The sequence below is a fragment of the Lemur catta genome, chromosome 6, assembly GCF_020740605.2.
Source record: "Lemur catta isolate mLemCat1 chromosome 6, mLemCat1.pri, whole genome shotgun sequence".
Taxonomy (NCBI): domain Eukaryota; kingdom Metazoa; phylum Chordata; class Mammalia; order Primates; family Lemuridae; genus Lemur; species Lemur catta.
In genome coordinates this window covers 12611296-12631533 of record NC_059133.1, presented here as the reverse complement: position 1 = coordinate 12631533, position 20238 = coordinate 12611296, and the positions used below count along the sequence as shown (strand labels likewise).

The 20238-nt window shown below is 45.7% G+C and overlaps 1 protein-coding gene across 2 annotated transcripts in view; it reads right to left on the bottom strand.

Moving 5' to 3' along the window:
- Positions 1-20238, bottom strand: part of LARGE1 (LARGE xylosyl- and glucuronyltransferase 1) — a 446568-nt gene that overhangs the window by 249660 nt on the left and 176670 nt on the right. For both annotated transcript variants that reach the window (XM_045553007.1, XM_045553008.1), the window contains 2 exons: positions 18795-19096; positions 6679-6761 (listed from right to left, as the gene is read on the bottom strand). In XM_045553007.1, coding sequence (XP_045408963.1) covers positions 6679-6761; positions 18795-19096 — 385 coding nt within the window. The remainder of the gene's footprint in view (positions 1-6678; positions 6762-18794; positions 19097-20238) is intronic.

The following is a 20238-nucleotide window of genomic DNA, read 5'->3' as shown; positions in this document are numbered from 1 at the left end:
ACTCCACTTACATGAAATGCCAGAATAGGCAAATCCAGAGACAGAGGGTAGGTTAGTGGTTGGGATGGGATGCGGGGAGAAGGAAACGAGGATTACTGGGTATGGGGGTTTCTTTGTGAGGTGATGAAAATAGTCTGATATTAGATGGTGGTGATGGTTGCATAATGCTGTGTATTTACTAAAAACCACTAAATTTACACTTTGTATTAAAGAGTAGGCTTTATGGCATATAAATTACATTCCAGTATTTACTTAATTGTCTGAGATGGGGGATGATGGTCTGACCCGTGAGTCTGGGAGAGCGAGGGGCCTGCTCTGCCCAGCTGTCTCTGGGCCTCCTTCCTCCAGCTGCTGTGCTGACCGGTAAATGGTCTGTCCACAGGGGAAGGCCTGCAGCCGCCCAGCTTGGCCTCTCACTGGGAGGTAAGTCCAGGTCATGCATAAGAGAGAGCCTGATCCGCAGCCACTGCTGAAAGAACAACCTGCAACTCCAGACTAACAGCGATGAGGAAGGTGACTTCATCCCTTACATGTGCGACTTCTGGGTCTTATTTCCCATTTGGTTCCTAACTCAGGAAGGAAAGAAATAGTTTTAACGATAGAACCCTGCAAATTCCAAAATCAGCCAAAGACTATGAGTCTATATTCTGCCTGTCTTTGTTCAAAGGAAGATTAGCAAGAGCTAGACAGATGTTAAGGACATATTTACACCAAAGCGAATTTCACCAACTGAAGATAATAAAAACTCATTCAGAGGAATAATTTTCTCAATATATGATTCAAGGCTATTTAGTTTTATATTTGTATAACATCTAAAATAGTCTTTTATGTCAGTCACTGGTTATAAGTACACTTTGCAAGCATTGCTTGAGGCCCGAGAGAAAAGGCTTCTGCCCGGACAAGCCAGCTCGGGCGACATCTCAATACAGAGTGGGTCCCACATAGCTTGCCTGGGTTAGTGCGACACAGGTATTGCTGCAGACTGTCCCACAGACAGACCAGAACACACTTCTACACCGAAGAAGGAAGCAAGTACGGGCTTCCTCTTCAGCAGAGCCTGCAGACTTCGCTCTCAACGAGAAATGCCCCTGCTGCTGCCTTCTTCCAGGCTGGGATGCAATAAATATGGTACCACAAAGAGGCATAGACGATTAAACCATTGCTTTCCTCCTGCCTTGCCTTTCTTATTTTGTCAAGAATGTGCCACGGCCCCTACAAGGCAATCCAGGGTCTGTTTTTATTAAAATATACAAGGACATGTGAGCTGAAATCATCTTTAATTATCAAGTTTACAATGCAACAGCAATTTTAGGAAAAGAAAGAGCCTGAGATGGTACCTTGAATGCTCAGTGAATCTGTTGCACTTAAAGAGATTTAATAGAACTCATTTCAGAAAATCAAAGCAGCTACAATGAGGGTATTTCAGTGTGAGTCTTTGGTCTGAGAGAGGCCAAGTGGCTTTGATAATATGAGACGATTCAAGGAAAAGTCCGTATTATGTCAGAAAAGCTCTCCAAGGGAGAAGAACAGAGCAACTTCCAGGAAAATCAAAAGGCCTCGTGGTGCAATAAAAGCAGCGCGGATTCTAGGTGTTGGCAGAGCCAAGGTTGGATATTTACTCATCTGTGACCTTGACAAGCTACCTAACCTCTCTGAGCCTTAGTATCCTCATCGATTTGTGGGGATAATACCATCTACTGTACCAGGATGTTATAACCCATGTGAAGCTTAGCATCTGAACTATAAAAATTAGTTCTCTTTGGTTTCACATTTATGGACAGGACCAAATAGCACACATCTCTTACCTATTCAAAGACATTACCTGCCCACGCTATTTTCTTAAATCCTACTAGGAACACTGATGCCCAGTCCTTTCAAATCTTTATTTATTCTACTCTTATCACCACAAAAACACATACCCGGGGAATGAGGATGATTATGGAGAACACAGTGATGATAACAGTGTCTACACTGTCACCCAAAATGATGAATAAAACTAAAAATAAGAATAATGATACTAAAAGTGGCAACTTCCTTCTGGTGAAGAGCTCAGACTCCGAAGCTAGAGTGACTGGGTTCAAACCCAGCTCTGCCCATCCTCTCTGTGTGACCTTGAGCCGTGACTAACATCTTGGTCCTCAGTCTCACTTGTCTGCATAACGGTGACAATAATCATGCCCACCTCATGGAGGCACATGAGGAATCGACGCGCTAATCAACGCATCAAAGAGGAATCAGTGCAATGCCTGGAACAGCCCGATGCAGAGCGAGAGCTGCGTTAGGATTTGTTAAACGAATAAAACACAGAAAAGTTTGACATTACGGTGTATCTTTCCGTATGCAAACCAGAGCTCTATGGCAGGTTGGGGAACCCACCGAAGCTCCAAGCCCTATGGTGACTTGCCCTAGGGTCACCCAGCTCATGCGTGACAAGAGCAGAACCTAACCTGTGTCTGCGGCTTCATTTTACTCCAAGCCTATGGTCCCCCTTCACAACCTGGACACTGCTTCCGTGACGACATTAAGCCTGAACAAGCAGGAAGACAATTAGAGGCACAAATATTCTCTTTTATCCTCCGTGTTCTTCAGGAGCACAAGTGAAGTTTTAAAAAAACAAAAACTACTTGATATGCAAAGTAAGGGAAATAAACTGGCTTCCTCCTGCCAACAGGGCTATAGAGTGTGAGTAGATCATCCTAGCAAACAAATATTAAATTTTTACAAGCTGATCCACCTTTCTGCCCAGGAGGTAAACACTTAGTTACTAAATAAATATTTCTTTTCTCTGCTTCCTAACAGCTTGGTTTCCTTGGAGAGAGGCAATATTGCCCAGTTTATTTGCAAATGAGATTGGAGTTATAGACATTCCTCAAACTTTTCTCTGAATATCCCGCCATCTAGGTAACATAGAAATGTATTGTACTATTTTCTCCTAGGTAATAAATAATCACATATACTTTATATATGTGATAATTGTCTTTGTCATCCACCTTTTTTCTTCCCCATAGAGGCTGCATAATGACACAAACAAAAATATTCCTTGAAAAATAAAATAAGATCACCTTTATTTCTACCACCCTAACACAATATGCAAAAGTTCTATTTTTTATGTATTCTTTGCTAGTCTTTCATCCCCTGAATTTTGACCTTGTATGTGTACGTGTGACATACATGCATGCATGTGTTTATACGTTGAAATACAAATTACAAATTCCATTTGTATATTTTCATGTATTTTATATCACAAGCATTGCTCTATGTTATGACATACATACTTTTTAAAACCAACAGAGTACATGGCTTACTATAAGAGGATGTCTAGTCATCTATTCTTCTTGTAAGTATTATCCAATTTTATGATTATAAGCAATTATTTCCTAAGAGGTATTTCTATAGTTAGAGTCATCTTTTTAAGATAGCATCCCTGAAGTAGTCACACAGGGTCAAGGTCTTTGGCACATCCTATGAAACTTCTTTCCAACATGTTATAGGAATTTTCAGTGCTGGCATGAAACTTCTTTCCAACATGTTATAGGAATTTTCAGTGCTGGCATCAGTGTATAAGAATGCCTATAATACTCTTTTACTGTATTTTGAAATACGCTACACTCATTGTCACCAAGCATATGGCAGACGTGAAATTGATTTGATGTCACAAAGTAAGCCTTACATAAAAATTTGTTAAAAATTTTGTCTGGAAAATAAATGTAATTACTGTAATTAACAATGAAATCTGAAAGAAGCATCCTACACCACTATTATCATATTATTATTAACATTAGAAAGATATTTAATTTGTCAAAGTATTTTATAATCATGTATTAATATTAGTTAATCCCTCTGATGTGCCTGGGAGGCATTGAAGCTATTTATAGCTGGACTTTCTGAGCTCAAAGTCTTTCAAAAGTCCTTTTGTCTTGATATCTCAACTCATTATCACCAGTGTATCAATTCACAGACTCATTCCCATTTGTATAATTTCAGGGATGGGAGGGAGTTTAGTGGTCTTTGGTCCACAATGATCAAGCCATCATTGACATGGGAAGCAGAATTTATTTTACACATGTTAAGACTTTGCTTTCTTCTCGAATCCCCGTGGCTCCGTAAAAGCATGGCATGCCATCAGCAGCTGATATTAATTATTGCTATTTTTAAATTTAACATTTTTGTGCTGCAGCACAGTTACTGGAGGAGTAAAAGTTTATACTCAATAGGATTCTTACAATTTCAACAACTATTAGCTAATTTGATTTGTAGCTAAAGCAATTGGAATAAAATTTATACATAATGACACCAGAAGTTTTTATGACCTCAAAATTCACCATAATTGAAAAATAGTGTAATTGAATATCTATAATCATGCAATTGCCCCTTTCTGAAAAGAAGGCTTTTTGTTTCTATCAGGGAGGGCCCCGAGTTCTTTAATGGAGACAAGGAGCATGTACATAAAAGGCTGAGCACCACTCATCTAATTCAGTGCTTGGCCTACAAGATGCCTGGTTTCAAGCCGGAGCCAAACGGAGTCTTCTGCACTGCACGAAAGCTGTAGCAGTGCCGAAAAGGTCTCTCGCCTCGAGTCAGAAGACACTGGGTTGAGCCCCATGTGGCCATTCTTTATTTGGCATTTCCATTTCCTCCTCAAATGCACAACTGACATCACAGCTGCAACTGGACAGAGCCACAAGGAAGAACCGACAGCCCCATCCCTAACTGGTCCTGTGATACACTTGGCTGCTGCTCACTTCTCCCGTGTCCCCCTCCCCACTCCAGGAGGGCAGTGGGTCTGTGCTGGGCTCACCTGCCAGCTCACTACAGGCACATAAGGGGCCAGCAAAAGAACACACAGGTGACTCCAGTAGAAACAAAACAAGCTAAACAATGTTGTTTTAGACCAAATAAGTTTTGGGGAGAATTGATTCACAGCAAAAGCTAACTAATACAGGAACTAAAGTCTAAAGAGTCAAAATGACCTTCTGAAAATCACTCAGCTATATCATGGCATAAATGAAACTGAACTAAGTCTGGTTTAGATATATTAGTTAACTGGTTGAATAAATATCCTTAGGATCTTTATTGATGGACTCCCCCTGATTGACTTGTTAAACATGCAAACATTTATTGAGGATATAACACAGGACAGGTACTTTGCTAAGATATTAGGCATATAGGAAAATACAGCATAAGTTCCATCCCAGAAGGCCCACATTCTACTACAGAAGTTATTATCATGAACAGATAAGTAAAACATAATGTACTAAATCTAATGATAGAAAGATGCACAGGCTATTATTGTAGGCTGTAGATGAGAAGCCGGAACCCAGACTGAAGGTTACAGGTGAGCTTCCTGTTAGAAATGCAGCCTATGCAAAGTGTTAAACGGGACAAAGAAATTTGCCAGTTTGGGGGTGGGCAGAAGGTAGAAAGGAGGAGGAAATGGGCAGATAGAGCAGCATGATGAGATGCCACAGGCAGGACACACCGTGGAGAGGGTGGGGCATCACAAGCAGGTCAGAGCTGCTGGAGCATGAAGTCCGAGCAAAGAAAGGAGAGAGAAGTCCCATGGACAACAATCTCAGATGCTGTAGTCCGTGGGCCATGGTAACCACTTGGCAAGGAGAAGCATGGAAAGGTTTTAAAAAATCACATCTGCCCGTCTAAAATGTCATTTTTGAATTAGAAAGGAGGGATCTGAGGAGCAGAAACCAGGGAGGCAGGAAGGACACGTGCAGATGAAAGAATAGGTAGTTCTGAACTACAGCAGTCACAGTGGGGACAGAGAGAAAGGGGTGGAAGTGAAAACCACCCAAGAGGGAGAACTGTGGGGCGTTGACTACAGATGGGCTGGTGGGAGACTGAGAGGAAGGTGGGAGTGATGACGAATCCCAGTTCCCTGCAGGGTTGTTAGGTCTTGGAGTGTCCACCTTTCCTCCCATCTCTGCTTATGCCACTGACAATTGGATTCAGGTGTAGAACTTGGCACTGATGTCTGCTCAGTTGAACTCTAAACTTTTCATGACTGTTCCGACTATTGAAAGCCGCCTGGGTCCTGACTCAGTCATCCAACACGTCTGTGCTGTTGGCTACAGCTGCAGATAAGCTTCATCCAAACCTTGGTAAGAACGTGAGAACAGAGCCGGGGCACTGGCCAGAACAGTGGACTCCATGCTGGGCATTACCCTCAGCATGTATGGATGGCAATCAACACAGTGAGGGGACAGAAGAAAAGTCTCATAAGAAAGTAGAAGGAAGTGGCGAGAGCTTAACTTGGAGAAGAGATGACCACAAAAGGCATCCATCTTCCAGGTGGAAGGGGAATCAACCCTCAGTACGGCTGGTTCCACGGGGCATCCACGAGGCCCACTGGACAGCACCGTGGCTTGGGAAGTTTCGGTTTACTGCGAGGCAGGACTTTGAACAGTCAGCAACGCCCAGTGGTGGGCTAGGCCGTGTTGGAATACAGTAAGCAACTGCAAGAGTTTGCTAGGGCTGCTGTAACAAAATGCTGCAGGCTGGAGGTTTAAACAATAGGAATTTATTTCCCCACAATTTTTGAGGCTAGAACTCCAAGATCTTATGAAAACCTGATGAAAAATTCTGCTCTTATTTAACCCTTCCCTAGGAAACGTGCAGGCAGTCAGTGACAGACATCAGCCCGCAGAGCACAGAAGTTGTTCTTACCTGTGAAATAGGACGGATTTGACCAGGGTGACGACGTCCCGGCTGGCATTGTATCCGGCACAGACAATAGCCACGTGGATCGTCTGGGGAGAAAGGAAAGCGGAGTGAGCAGTCAGACAGACGGAAAGAGGCCTTCCTGGTGTTTCAGATCACACAAAAAAGAAAAATTGCACTGATTTCTTGTTGGGATCATTAGAAAACAAAGGGCACAGTCTGCAGCTGTGGAAAAGAACTCAAGACAGTTTTATTAAGGCCTTTTTAATCGGTTTATGGAGCTATCATCATTTGGAAACCATTAAGGCTCTTTTCAATTACATTTTGGGGACGAGAGAGATGGTGACTGGCTCAAATAGGCAAACAGTGAGTCCCCTGCCCCCAAGCTGAGAGACAATGACAACTGGTGAAACAGAGAAGAAAGAAATACGCCCTGAGAGGAGGAACTGACAATCCGGGATCTCAGACTGACAAGTGATGGCTCAGAGAGTTTGGGAAATGTTCCCACGAGACGTCTTGGGTTAGGGCCAACCCGATAACAGGGCTGAAGGGACCAATGAACGCCTACGCTCCCCATCTGGGATAGCATCAGTGAACCGAAGGACGGTAGAATGGAAGGGAACCTCGTGGGTCGCCTCATCTAAGCAGTCAGGGGCATGGGCCTCAGACACGAATCCTTTAGCTCAGGGTGACCCTGGGAGTTGCAGGGTCAGCTGACTCTTGCAGCACAAGCACCGTGACAAGTGTCTTGCAAGGTGGTGGTATCGCGGAACGATGCCAAGAGCAGAATATGCTGCCCGGCATGCTGCACTCCAATCACAGCACGAAACATCTTCCAGGGCTGAGCTTCCTAAACAGGCTGCCTTGGTGCCTTGGTGTGCTGTGCCTGAATTACAGGTGACAAAGGGACTCGTCTCTTCACTCCCTCAAAGCTGCTGGGCAGGGCAGGGATGGCATCTTCAGGTGTGGCTACCCCCCCGCTGCCAGTAACTTGTCTCTCTTCCTCTCGCACCGCACACTTATCGTGCTCTATGTGTGGCACAACTTGACAAAGGTCGGAAAGTACTGCTGTAAGGTATCCCGGACATCCTGGACAGGGAGTCACCCAGCCTCTCAGAGAAGGGAGGGTTCACATGTCTCAATTTTGTCCCTTCTACTGAAGCCAGCCTCCCTTGAATGGAAACTGCCTCCTAACATGCATTCCAGGCCGAGTACTGTCCTGAAGGGTATGGCAGGACAAAGACGTTCCCTCCAGCACCCAGTACTTCGATAAAAGGGAGGGCACTTGAGAGATGCTGCTTCTTTTCCAGAACTACCCACAGCCCTCGCTTAAATGGCACAACTTCCCAAATCCCCATTATCCTGATCATCCCTCAGCTTCATACCCACATCCGTGACTTCTTTAATTCCAATGACCTTCACTCCACCTTCACCCCACCTTGCCCATCTACTCCTAGTGCCAGAAGCTGGACCTCCAACTTCATCCAGAACCTCGTCTTTCTCAGAAATCCTATAACGATGGGCTTTCCACACCTGCAGGACTCCCAGAGGCTCACAGCAATTCCACCTGCTCCTCTTCCTGCATGGAAGCCCCTTTCCCCATCTATCAGGACCCCCATGCAGCTGCCACCACTGCTCCCTGAACCATCACCTCCTGCTACCCTTGGCTCCCCCACATGACCACACTCGACACGCAGACCCCCACCCCTGCATGGGCGCTGCAGCCTCCCCTCTGCCCTTGCACCTGGTACCAAGAAAGAGGAGCGGAGATGCGAGAGAGGAAAAAACAACACAACAAGAGCTAACATGTATTGAGCAAATGACTCCATTCCAGGCACTGTGCTTCATGGTTTGCACGGATTACGAGACTTGGGTCTCACAATTGTATGAGACAGGTGCGGCATTAGCATTTCAGCATCATAGATCAGGAGACTCGGGCTTACAGCGCTGGAATTCAAACTTGGGGACAGAGATTCTTAACCCTGGGGCATTCAGAAATATTCAAAAGATTTTAAAAATATACTCTGTGCCCCAGCCCCACCTCAGACCAATTAATTCACAATCTCTGGTGCCCAGGATCTTTAACCACTCCGCCGGAAGGCAGTGATTGCTGAGACGGGGCAACTCACCTCCCCCACCAACAACCCTCAGGACGTGTGTCTGTGTCTGGAGACATTCGTGATGGTCACTACTGGTGGGGACTGGTGGGGATGCTACCAGCATCTAGCGGGTAGAGGCCAGGGATGCTGCCAACCACGCCACCGTGCACAAGACAGCCCCACCACAAAAAACAAGAGTACTGCTGTTAGGAAACCCCGTGTTAGGAGGGAGAAAAGGGGTGAGGGAGGAAAAAGAGGGGAGAGCTCAGATCCCTCTGGGTTTATGCATATCTTAATTTCTCCACCTGTAAAAGGAAGGGACCGCTGCTTATCTTTGGATAATATCTGCAAAAGACTCAGGATGAAAGACTGTAATGCGGATTCAACCTTCACCATTTAAATCATGACGGAAATGAATAGGAAAATGCCTGCACATGGGAAACCTAACCGGGAAGGGGGTGAGGATGGGGAAGAACGTGCTGAATCAGGCTCTTCTGAATCACAAATATTTAAATATACAGCCTCCAAGATATCAAACTTTGTCTTGGCTTCAGGGTTCAGGGACTTTTTTAAATAGGCCCATTAAATGTAAGCACAAGCGCGCACATTCTCAAACATTTTACATAATTTTCCAATCTCTGTAGTTTCATCGGATACACCTGCCACCATGAATAAATTCATCATCTGCAGCCCCAGCGGCAGGGCCCCGCTACCCAGGAAAGCAGAAAATCAGAGTGTCATAGAACACGCTCTTGGAAGAGTTTTGGGTGGTCCAAAATTTCACGGGTACAGAAGTAAACCATGGGAGTGGGGCAGGGCTTGGGGGGATGTGGAAAGAGAAGAGAACAGGGATAAATGTTCCTTGAAAGAGCAGGGTCACAAAAACAGTCTTGTCATGATGACTTTGAGTATTGAAGCTATGAAGTCCAGGTTTTTAAGTTTCTTGGTGTGGCAGATTAAGGACAGCCAAAACTACTCAGAGCACATTCCTCTCATCAAAGGACGGGGTAAGAATTTCAGATTCTGGGACCACTGGCCCCATCACTAAGCTTTCTTCTCCATACTTGAAATTACAGTCATGCACCGATGGGGTTCTGTTCCGAGGAATGCACCCTTGGGTGATTCCATTGTGTATCAGAGTATACTTACACACACCTAGATGGTGTAGCCTACCACACACCTGGGCTATACGGTGTGGTCTAGTGCTCCTAGGCACAACCCTGTGCAGTGTGTTACCATACTGAATACTGCAGACAACTGTAACTCAGTGCTAATTATCTGTGCATCTGAACACATCTAAATATAGAAAAGGTACGGTAAAAATAATGTAAGAGATAAAAAAAAATGGGACACCTGTATAGGGCATTTATCATGAATGGAGCTTGCGGGACTGGAAGTTGCTCAAAATTTTCAGGAGATTTACAAAGCTTTTAAGCTTTAAGACCACAAAAGCTCTTTCTAAAGAAATACTTAAGGCTTCTACTCACTTCCTTTAGTCCTTGGCATGGTGCCCAGTACACCATGAATCTCTGCAAGCTGCACCTGAACATACAGGTAAGACAGGTAAGGTAGTGCTAGAGCTGTGAACTGGGTCAAGTGGTGACCTTCATTTTAGAATGTGCAGGAAGGATTCATGACATCGATGTTTTTGGAGTTGCTGTTGTGCCAGGCACGGTGCTGGGCTCGGAGGAAACACAGGTGAATTACACAGTCCACGTCCCACAGGGTCAAGTGCAACCAGGCAACCCCACCAGAGACTGAGAAGTCTCTCACAACAGCAAGCTCAGCATCCCTGCATCCCAGAGTAGCCAATATCACCCCAACGGAGAGGATGCAGGGAGAGCATCTGAGAGGAGAAGGCATTTCAGTGACTGGACCAGAACAGCCTGTCACCCGGGACGCTCAGGGACAGCTGGGACTTCTGAATTGGTACTTGTCAGGCCCCATGAAAACCTGAAAAAGAAAGTTCTCTGTGCTCTGTCTCCCTACAGGAAAAAATCTTCAGAGGGCATTTTCTCAAATAGGGATGTGGGGAAAAAACAATTGTCCCCAAAGAAATTCAGACCAAACTAAGGGACGGCAGGCAAAGCTGTGGCCCAGGCAGAGTTACCCGTGCCCTGGCAGCACAGCTTCTCCCACCCACCCTGCTCCCTCTGGGGCATTGTGCCCAGGGTGCAATTCAGTTAAAGCATCTCCTATTAGGGACACTGAGGGAATAAGCAGGGAAACCACTGAAGTGGGCACCGCGTGTGCTATGGAAAGACAAGCTCAGCCCACATCCTGAACTGCAGCTGCAGTCTCGGCAGTGGGGCGGTCTCCTCCCAGAAGACAGAAGCTGCACGGTGGCTGGGGAGAAGCACACATCTGGGGACAGAGAGGCGGCACGAGGGTCAGCAGCAGGGGCAGGTAGCACGGAAAGCCCTCAACAAGCATGGACAGACCTGATCTGAGCTACAACCACAGAGCTAAGCAGCTGCATTACCTTGGAGGAGTCCCCTAATGTCCCTGGGCTTCAGTGGCCTCATCTGTGAAATGGAGATAAAAATAGACAAACCACTGGGCTGTGTGAGGATTAAACAAGCCAGTATCAGAAAGTGCAGGTAATAAATCGATGATAATGTTTAATGAGTGAATAAACAGCACAGTGAGACCTTTCTCAACAGCCTCCCGGATTAACTTTCTCATCTGTCAAATGGGGGCACAATCCTCAAGGAGTTGTGGGGACCCCAAGAAAGTGGCTCTCAAACACCATCGTGCATCAGTCACCCAAGGGCTGGTTAAAACAGAGTGCGGGGCGCCAGTTTCTGCCTCAGGAGGTCTGGAGCGAGGCCTGGGAAGAGCCTGGGCCCAGGTGCTGCCGCTGCAGGCCCAGGGAGACTCTGAGACCCACTGCTCTATCTAAAGCACTTTGAAGCACGTCTATAGTACAGACTCAGCAGATGCTGGCTGTGATTATTTTGAGAGAGTATGAGGGTGTTCAAAGAATCTATTTCCAATTCCTCTCAAGTAGAGAATGCTACTTCCCTTCACTTGGATAAGACCAGGAAAGGCCACATTCTTCTTCCAGCTACCCCGAAACTCCCAAGACCTCGGAATTCACTACTCTTCCAGGGGGAGGAGAAGGGCAAAGGGACGACAATGGCTGCAGCCTTCTCCTGCACAGAGAGCAAAGCCCTGGAAATCAGGAGACCTGGACAGTGGCCCCAGTTCTGCCCGCTGAGTGATCTGGGGCAAGTCATTTAACCTCTCAGAGCCTCAGCAACTGCCTCTAATGAAATGAGGGCTTTGGAATTTCCATACACAGAGTTTTGCTAACATCCAAGGTTTTCCAAAATTCAAGATGAAAACAGTGAGGCACAGAGGAGTGAAGCGACTGGCTCAGGGTCCCGGGGCTCAGTCAGTGGCAAGTGAGGAGTTGAGTTCAGAGTCCTGCTGTTGAACGCAGGGTAACCAGAAAACACATAGGGAACTATTAAGATAAAAAAATACTTATTGCTAATGTGCCATCTAGATCATCTTACAGACCTCCAGGTTTGCAGCTTACTTTCTTGGGAAACCACTGGCCCATGTTTGTCTGCTCTAAATACTGAACCACGGACCCAAAGACAAAACTGTATCAAGCCTGCAGAAAGCAGACATCAGTGTTCCTCCTGACGCTAGAAGCCAAGCCAAGGGCGCGAGGGGTAGGCAGAGGCACAGGGGTCACAGGGCCTGGTGTGAGAACAGGACGGACCAAACATCCAAGGGTGACTCTGAGCACCTTCTCCACAGTCAAGGCCCAATAAATGGACAACGAATGAATGAACCATCCAGCATTTTCCATCCTGCATATTCGTGGCCTGCCTGACTGAGGAATCAGAAACCCAGATTTTGTACAGAAAATATATTAAGTGGTGACACTGATTTGGGGGCGGTTCAAGAGAATATCCTTCTAGTGATGTTCTATTGCCTGTTGTACAGGCAGACCCACGTCTGGCACAGGCTGGTTGTCTAAAAACAGCCCAGTGCTGATCCGGCACCGTTGGTGTGTGTTACACCCCCACCTCTGGGGCCTCTGCAGGGGCGGCCTGATCTGAAAAGTCCACACAGTCATTCAACAAATGTTAGCCGAGCACTGTGCTATGGGCAAGCCGGAGAACTCACCAAGCTCTCTTGGTTTTGGAAAGTGCCTTCAATCTAGAATGCCCCGGCCCTCTGCCTCACCTACATCCAACTCTTCCCCATGTTTCAAGACATAACTCCACCTCTCAGGACCTCAGTTTCCCCATCTATAAAGAAGGGATAATAAACGTGTCAACTCATTGTTGGAAAGATAAACTGAGATGACTCATGCGAAGGGCTTAGAGCCCGGTGCTTTGTAAGTGCTGCGTATGTATCAGCAGTCATCATTATTAATCAGAATAATTATTATTATTACAAAGAGTTTATAGTGAGCTGAAGGTTCTACATTTAAGGTCTGAGCCCTAAATTTCCTCAAGTCAGGCGTGAGGTTCTTTCCCTCTTCCCTCACGCCTCCCTCCACCTTCAAGTAAGGTTGGAAATAGAATTTCCCTGCTGCTGAAACCACAGTTTTCAAAACCGCTCACTCCCCTCTGCTCTGTCAGATGCTGACACCGCTGTTCCCCTCTCCCCATCCAAGGCAGAAGACACAGGAATGAGGAGATGAGATACTAGAATCATCATCTGGGCTGCAGCAGCAACTCTGTAACCACATGCAAGTCCCTTTATTTTTCTCTGCTTTAGTTTCATCATCTTTAAAACAAGAGGGTTGCATCTTTCTCTGTTGTTGTTCTCAATGGCACAATTTCTAAAATAAATTTTACAAGAGAGTACAACTTACAAAGTGGATTCAAGACAACGCTACTTTGGGGCAAGCACAGGCAGGAGGCTGCCAGAGATATGGCCCCTTGCCTTGGCCATGGTGTAGTATCCAGCCTCCAAGACTGTCCCCAAAGATCCCTGCCACCTAAAGTTCATGCCCTGGGTAGCCTCCTCCTACGTTGTATCAGGGTCAGACTGTGTGACCAATACAATTGAGCAGACATAACAGTTGATGACATCCAAGGTTAGGTTATAAAAGTCATTGTGGCTTTTGCTTTCCTCTCTGTTTAAACTGCTTACTCTGGGGACAGCCTGCTGCTATGTAAGGAGGATACTCAAGGAGCCCTATGGAGAAGGCTCCTGCAGTCCTAAGGAACGGAGGCCTCCAGCCACGCCAGCAAACTACCTTCAAAGCAGAGCCTTCAGCCCCAGTCAAGCCTTCAGATGACTGCAGCCCTGGCTGCAACCCCCTTAAAGATGCAAAGCCACAATCCCCAGGCAAGCTACTCCCAGATTCCTTATTTACAGAAATTGTATGAGACAACAAATGCTTGATGTTTTAAGCTGCTACATTTTGGGGGCCCAGAAGATGTAGTTGAGAGGTATCAAGTTTTATAAACCTATTGCCTCCAGCAAAATGCCAAACCCCCAGCGAGCTAACAAATGCAGTCACACTCTAAAAGGAAACAATCCGGCTTCTTTTAAAATAACAGACAGAGCCTTGCTTAGACCCACCAAGGGATGATTACCCTCATGGGGCTGTTACAGCCGCCGAGGTGAAAGACGACCCCCAGTCGTGACTGGTCACCCTGACGCCCTCAGAGCTGAGGCATCTGCCAGGCACACAGTAAGGACTGAGGCTCAGCAGCTGACGAGAGCACGGGTCCCAGAAGCAAACTGCCTGGGTTTAAAACCAAACTCCACCTCTTCCTGGCTGCACAACCTTGAAATAATTATGTAACCTTTCCTAGCTGTAGTTTTCTAATCCGTCACATGAAGAAAGCATGTTGTGTGGATTACATGAGATATTACTACCTTTGTAAAGCCTTATCATGATGTCTCATACACTGCAAGGGCTAGCTAAATCTTAACTTTCATTACCAATACGTTACTACTGAGAAATGAAGCTAACTAGTGAGTGGCAAAGCAAAGACTCCTGTTCAGGAATTCTGGCCCCAGTTCCAATGGTTCTTTCCCGCTATACCATAGCTGACTCTCAGAATAGACATGAACCAGAAAGTCAAAAACACACATCTCCAAACATGTGCATGAGTGAACATCAAAGGGGATCATTCTGTTCCAACTTCCAAGACACACAGAAACCAGGGCTTCGCTGAAGCAGCACTGCCCAGACAATGGAAATATGCAAGAATAAAACAGGCAACTATTCGTAAGCCACATAATTAGCAAACGGTTACGAAGGTGCAGGGACTGGTGAGAGCCCCCTGTTTCTACCTCCAGGTATCTCAGTTGACGGCCTCACCTGGGTGTCATTATAGAAGAGTTTTCAGAAATACTCATCATACCCCAGAGAAGTTTCAGCACAAGCACAGATGACGGCAGCATCCTTGGCTGCGTGGCCCTGCACTCTGATGGGATGTCAAGATGAGCTTCTATAACCAAAAAGTGCTGTGATAAAGGGAGCTTCTATTTTCACTCCACTGACTGACATTTCTTGTTTGCCTCTATGGCTTTTTCACTAAAATCCTTCAAGATACCAATGGACGGAGATAGAAGAAGTCTACTGCTCATGGGTATGAAGCCAGCGCCTTACGGTAAATGTGCAGCCATAGTAGATCACTTTGGAATAAGACGGCAGCAGACCAAGACTTCCAAATGCATCTATGGAAGCTCTGAGCAGGACCAGGGGTTCCTCACAGAAGAATTCTACCAAAAACAACTCTTTAAGCATCTAAGAAATAACATGATCAAGAAACACAGAAAAAGATAATCAAAACAAATAAATAAAATCTAATTCTCAGGTGCAAGTCAAAACACTAGAAAGTAAGTTACTGTAAGAGTCAACATGTTCAAGGTCTGAATTCCTATACTGCTGTTTTATCTTTCAAAGACCACAAGGACAAAGAGAATTGCATTATTTATATATGTTGTGCCTTAAAGCAATGGTTTCTAAACAGTCTGTCCTACCCCAGAATCACCCAGATTTTTTTTTTTTTTTTTTTAACATCCATATTCTTGGGTCCTACTCCCAGAGATTGTCAATCAGCAGGTCTGGGGTGGGTCGCATGGATATGCATTTTTGGTATATAGTCCTAATGCACAACCAAGTTCAGGAACCACCCATGTGGCAGAGAATGTTCATTGTGAATGTAGTAGCAGAACTCTAAAATGTCACTGGACAATATGGCTTTCTTGAATAAAATCTATCTTTTTCAGACTCCCCTCCAGCTAGGTGGCAGCTAAGTGTAGCCCTGCAACTGAGTTTGCCAGTGGGATCTAAGAGGAAGTGAGGTGTGAAATCTCTAAGACGTGTTCTTAAAGGCAGGTAATATGTCCCACCATAATGCTGCTTCTTTCCTGCCGGCTGGAACATGGGCAACATGGCTGAAGCTCTGATAGTCATATGGACCATGAGATGACCTTGGAAATGCCAATCACGCAGGCTGGGGAGGAAGATAAAGGAATCCCACATCCCTGATATTTACATCCCTGCACAGATGGCCTCCTGACATCTTAGACACAAAGAGAAGTAAGATGCAAATCTTGCTTAAACCATTGTTAGTTGGGATTTTTTGATAACTCCCAGTGAAATCAAAGGCTCATACCACTAACTACCTTAGAGTTTCCCTCAAGTTCTAAGAGACATTGTCACCGCTCAAAGAGTATGAAGCAGGTGATTTTAATTGGTGATTTATAAATGAGGAAAACGAAAAACAGAAAAGTGACATTACTTGCTTAAAGCCACATAGCTATTAAACTAGGAATGGAGCCAAGATTCAGACTCATGACTCCCAGCTTCAGAAGCCAATGGTCTTTTGCCTGCGCTATTTTGCAGGGATTCAGGGCAGGAGCCCACTTCTGAAATAAAATTCATACCTACCAGAAAACTGAGCAGGGAGGGAAGCTGCTGGCTAGTGAGGCTACAAGCAAGAGGAAATCTCCCAGCAAACACAACTCTTTTCTCCCTCTGTTATACTCTGCCTTTTTTTCCCCTTTTCCTTTTCTATTTCTCACCTCCTTGATTCTTAGTTGGTTCTTTAGGTAGGCCTGAGTCATAATAACGTAAATATACTTGGTGAAAAACAATTCCCTCAACCTGGGCCATCTCACCTAACTAACTAACCGCCCTGAACTACCACCATGGCTGTCACCTGCTGAAAGAGAACTCACAAGAAATCAAACAAGCCTTCGCTAAGGCAAGAACGTAAGTTCCCCAAATTAGGGACCTCCCCAGACTGGCCTAGACCAAGGGACATTGTTAACATCACTGAGGCTCCATTTTCACAGACGCACAATAGAGATACTAAGTCACACAAGCTGCTGACGATGGTTGTTAGAGATTACAGGAGAGTGGGCATGGCATACAGTCAGGGCTGAGTAAACACGCAGCGTTTACCATACCCTGACATTTGTATTTCATTATGTGCTTATTACCTCTTCCCCTACCTCCCCCTACAGGCTGTAAGAATCAGAAGAAAGGGAGTTTTGTCTTTTTTTTCTTCACTGCTGTTTTTCAACACAGAGAACAGCATGAGATATGTAACATGGGTGCAATAACTGTCTGGGCAATGAATGAGTAAACAAACGAGGACGGTGCAGCAGAACCGCTTTGCCCTAAGCCAGGCTCTCTGGGCTTAGCAAGAAGACCGACTCACTACATTCCGAATTCTTTCCTGCTAAGACAACATGTTTGTTTCATATTCTTGCTACTCACATGAGATAACCCTCCTTGGATACCCTCTATCTGCCTTTCCACACTTCTCCATCAACCGGTACCTCCACCAGGCTTGAGAAACCACGAGAAATCCTGCCATCCTCAGGGGCTCTCCTTGTCAGTTCACCTGAAGTCTCCTCCCTCACCAGGGAACTCCCAAAGGCCTTCGTCTGCATCACTGAGGGAGCCACTGTTCCTCAGTGACATGCTGGATAGTGTCACCAACATCACTGGCAATCCCAATCACATGAACAGCATATTACAGTTTGTAGTGTTCTCTCTTCAGGGAGTTTGAAGTCTAACATTCTTTATTCCAGGAAATGGAAAAAAGAAACAGCAGGTAATATCTGTACTTGACTAAAAATAATAAAAAATTGCCCATAATTTTGAAAATGTACTATGCACCAGGCACACTCATGGCTTTCTATAGCCATCCCATTTAGTATAATTCTCACAAATACTCCACGAAGCAGGTATTATTTTCCGAAGTTTACTGATGAGGCATCTGGATTTCAGGGAGGTTGGGTAACTTGCTCGAGTGCTCACAGCAGAAACCACCAAGGCTGGGATGTAAACTCAGGCTTGTCTGTGTCTCAAAGGCCTTGCTCCTCACAGGCATGCTCTAATTCCCCTCCACTGCAAGAACTGGAAGCAGTGGGAAATGAGTGTGGAAGTTCGTGTGCATTTTCAGGACACACGTAAGCATGGATGCAGGCATGTGAGGGTGGCAGGGGCAACAGAAGAGAATTGGTAAGTGTTCCAAATTTCCAAAGAGTTGCTCCAAAAGAAATCCATACTCTAAAATGGGTGGGGGGAATGATATTCAAAGCCAGCAAAGTTCCAATTACTGCTTCAGATAAGCAACAAGTCTCTGATTCCGAATTGCAGAAGCTGTTCATACAGTGCAGTGACAATGAGGCCCAAGGGAAATGCCCAACAGGGCCACAACTGCAGGTGCACCATTCACACTATAGTCTAAGTAACAGGGCCCCCTCAGGATGACAACTAGGTGTAGGAACCCTAAGCATGTCAAAATGAACCACTAAGAAACAAGGGGTAGGTTCCATCAATTAGCTCTGCTTAATATCTTTGTGGATTTGGCCTTCTTATTCCCATTTTTCAGGTGGGAAAACTGAGGCTCAGAGAAGCTAAACGACTTGCCAGGCCATTCAGCAAAGGCAGGGAGGAAGCCAGATTCACACCCAGGCCAGAGTCAAGAATGCCAGCTCTTTCCAGGAGACACGTGCAAGGGCTGGGGGGATGAGTAAGTCGGAAGGCTGCCTCTCCAGGCTGCAGGCGCCCTTTACCTCGCACTTCTCCACGACCGGCTGCTGCCCACATTCGGAGCTGTTGCCCGCCACGATGCCAGCCCGGAGGTTCTCGCTGTCCCCAGTACCCTCCTCCATGGAGTAGGTCTTGGAGTGGTTGCCGCGGCGATGGGCAGGGGCTCGGCCCTGGGCCAGGCTGAGCTGCCTTCGGAGGGCCCGGTTCTCCTCCTCCACCTCTCGCACACGCACCTCCAGGCTCTCGCGCTCCCGCTGGCTGGAGGCTGTGTACCTGGGGCTGTGCGCCTGGGACTCCAGCGGAGACAGAGACACGGGCTTCCCATCTGAGGGTGGGAAAGACCAGGGAAGAGTTAACCGGAGCGAACCGTGCCCCCAGCCCCGCCACGTACCCCAGACATCCATTGTTACAGAGCGAGGCTCCTTGCACAGTCCCGTTTTTAAGGGAAAGCAGATGGAAAGTGAGTTACAAATAAATGCATCCAGATTGAACTGGGAACAAAGTTGAGAACAGAATGACTTATTATGGTGATAAAAACTAATATGCTTCTTAGAGAAGACAATCATAATAAAATTGTTCCTAATTAAACACACTGTCCTCTTCTCTCTGCTTGGCATGTTTCTAGGTAGATGTTCTTAACAATAAAGCATCATGAAAACGAAGGAAAGGAGAGAGAGAGAAAAAGGGAGGGGGGAAGACATATACAGGAGTAGAGGAGAGCAAAAGAGAAAGAAAAGGAGTAAAAAGAAAGCAAACAATAATAACTAAGTTTACTGAGCTCTTCCTATGTGAACTCCTATACATTCTTCAAAACCCTGTTTTGAAAGCATCACCTTCCAGGGGAAACCTTCCTCCATTTGCCGGCATATTCCAACAGTAATTTGTACATAGCGCTATGAAAACATATATATGTCATAGTGTACATATAGTAAATTGTTTTACTAAATGTTTCCTATGATTGTGAGTTCAATGAGGGCAAAAGCTGGGTTACTTGTCTTTGTGGTAACAAATCACAATATCTGATAAATGGTGGAAGGGTGGATACGTGTATTAATGCCAATAATAAATAATGAAGAGCAACACGGAAGAAGAAAGTAGGAGCTTTTTTTCCTCAGGGTTTTCCCAGAAAAACTGTTGCCATTAAACTGAGAGCAAGCAACACTCCATCCATGTAACAATCATACGACCCTGCAATAGAAACTGAGGCGTGGAAAGGATAAGTAGATCTCTCAAAGTCACATAACCAGAATGGTGGTGCCAGAATTTACGCCCACCCATTGTCTTAGGCCTCAGCCTGTGCAATCTCCACCTAAATAAACTTTCATAATAAGCTATTCAGAGAGCCAACGATTTAAAGAAAAAATTATTAATGTAAAAACTCCAACTCCCAAGCATAGTTAGTGCATTGCCTTGTACACAGTAGGTGCTCAATGCATGCTTACTGTTGAAGAACCCCAGTGATACAAG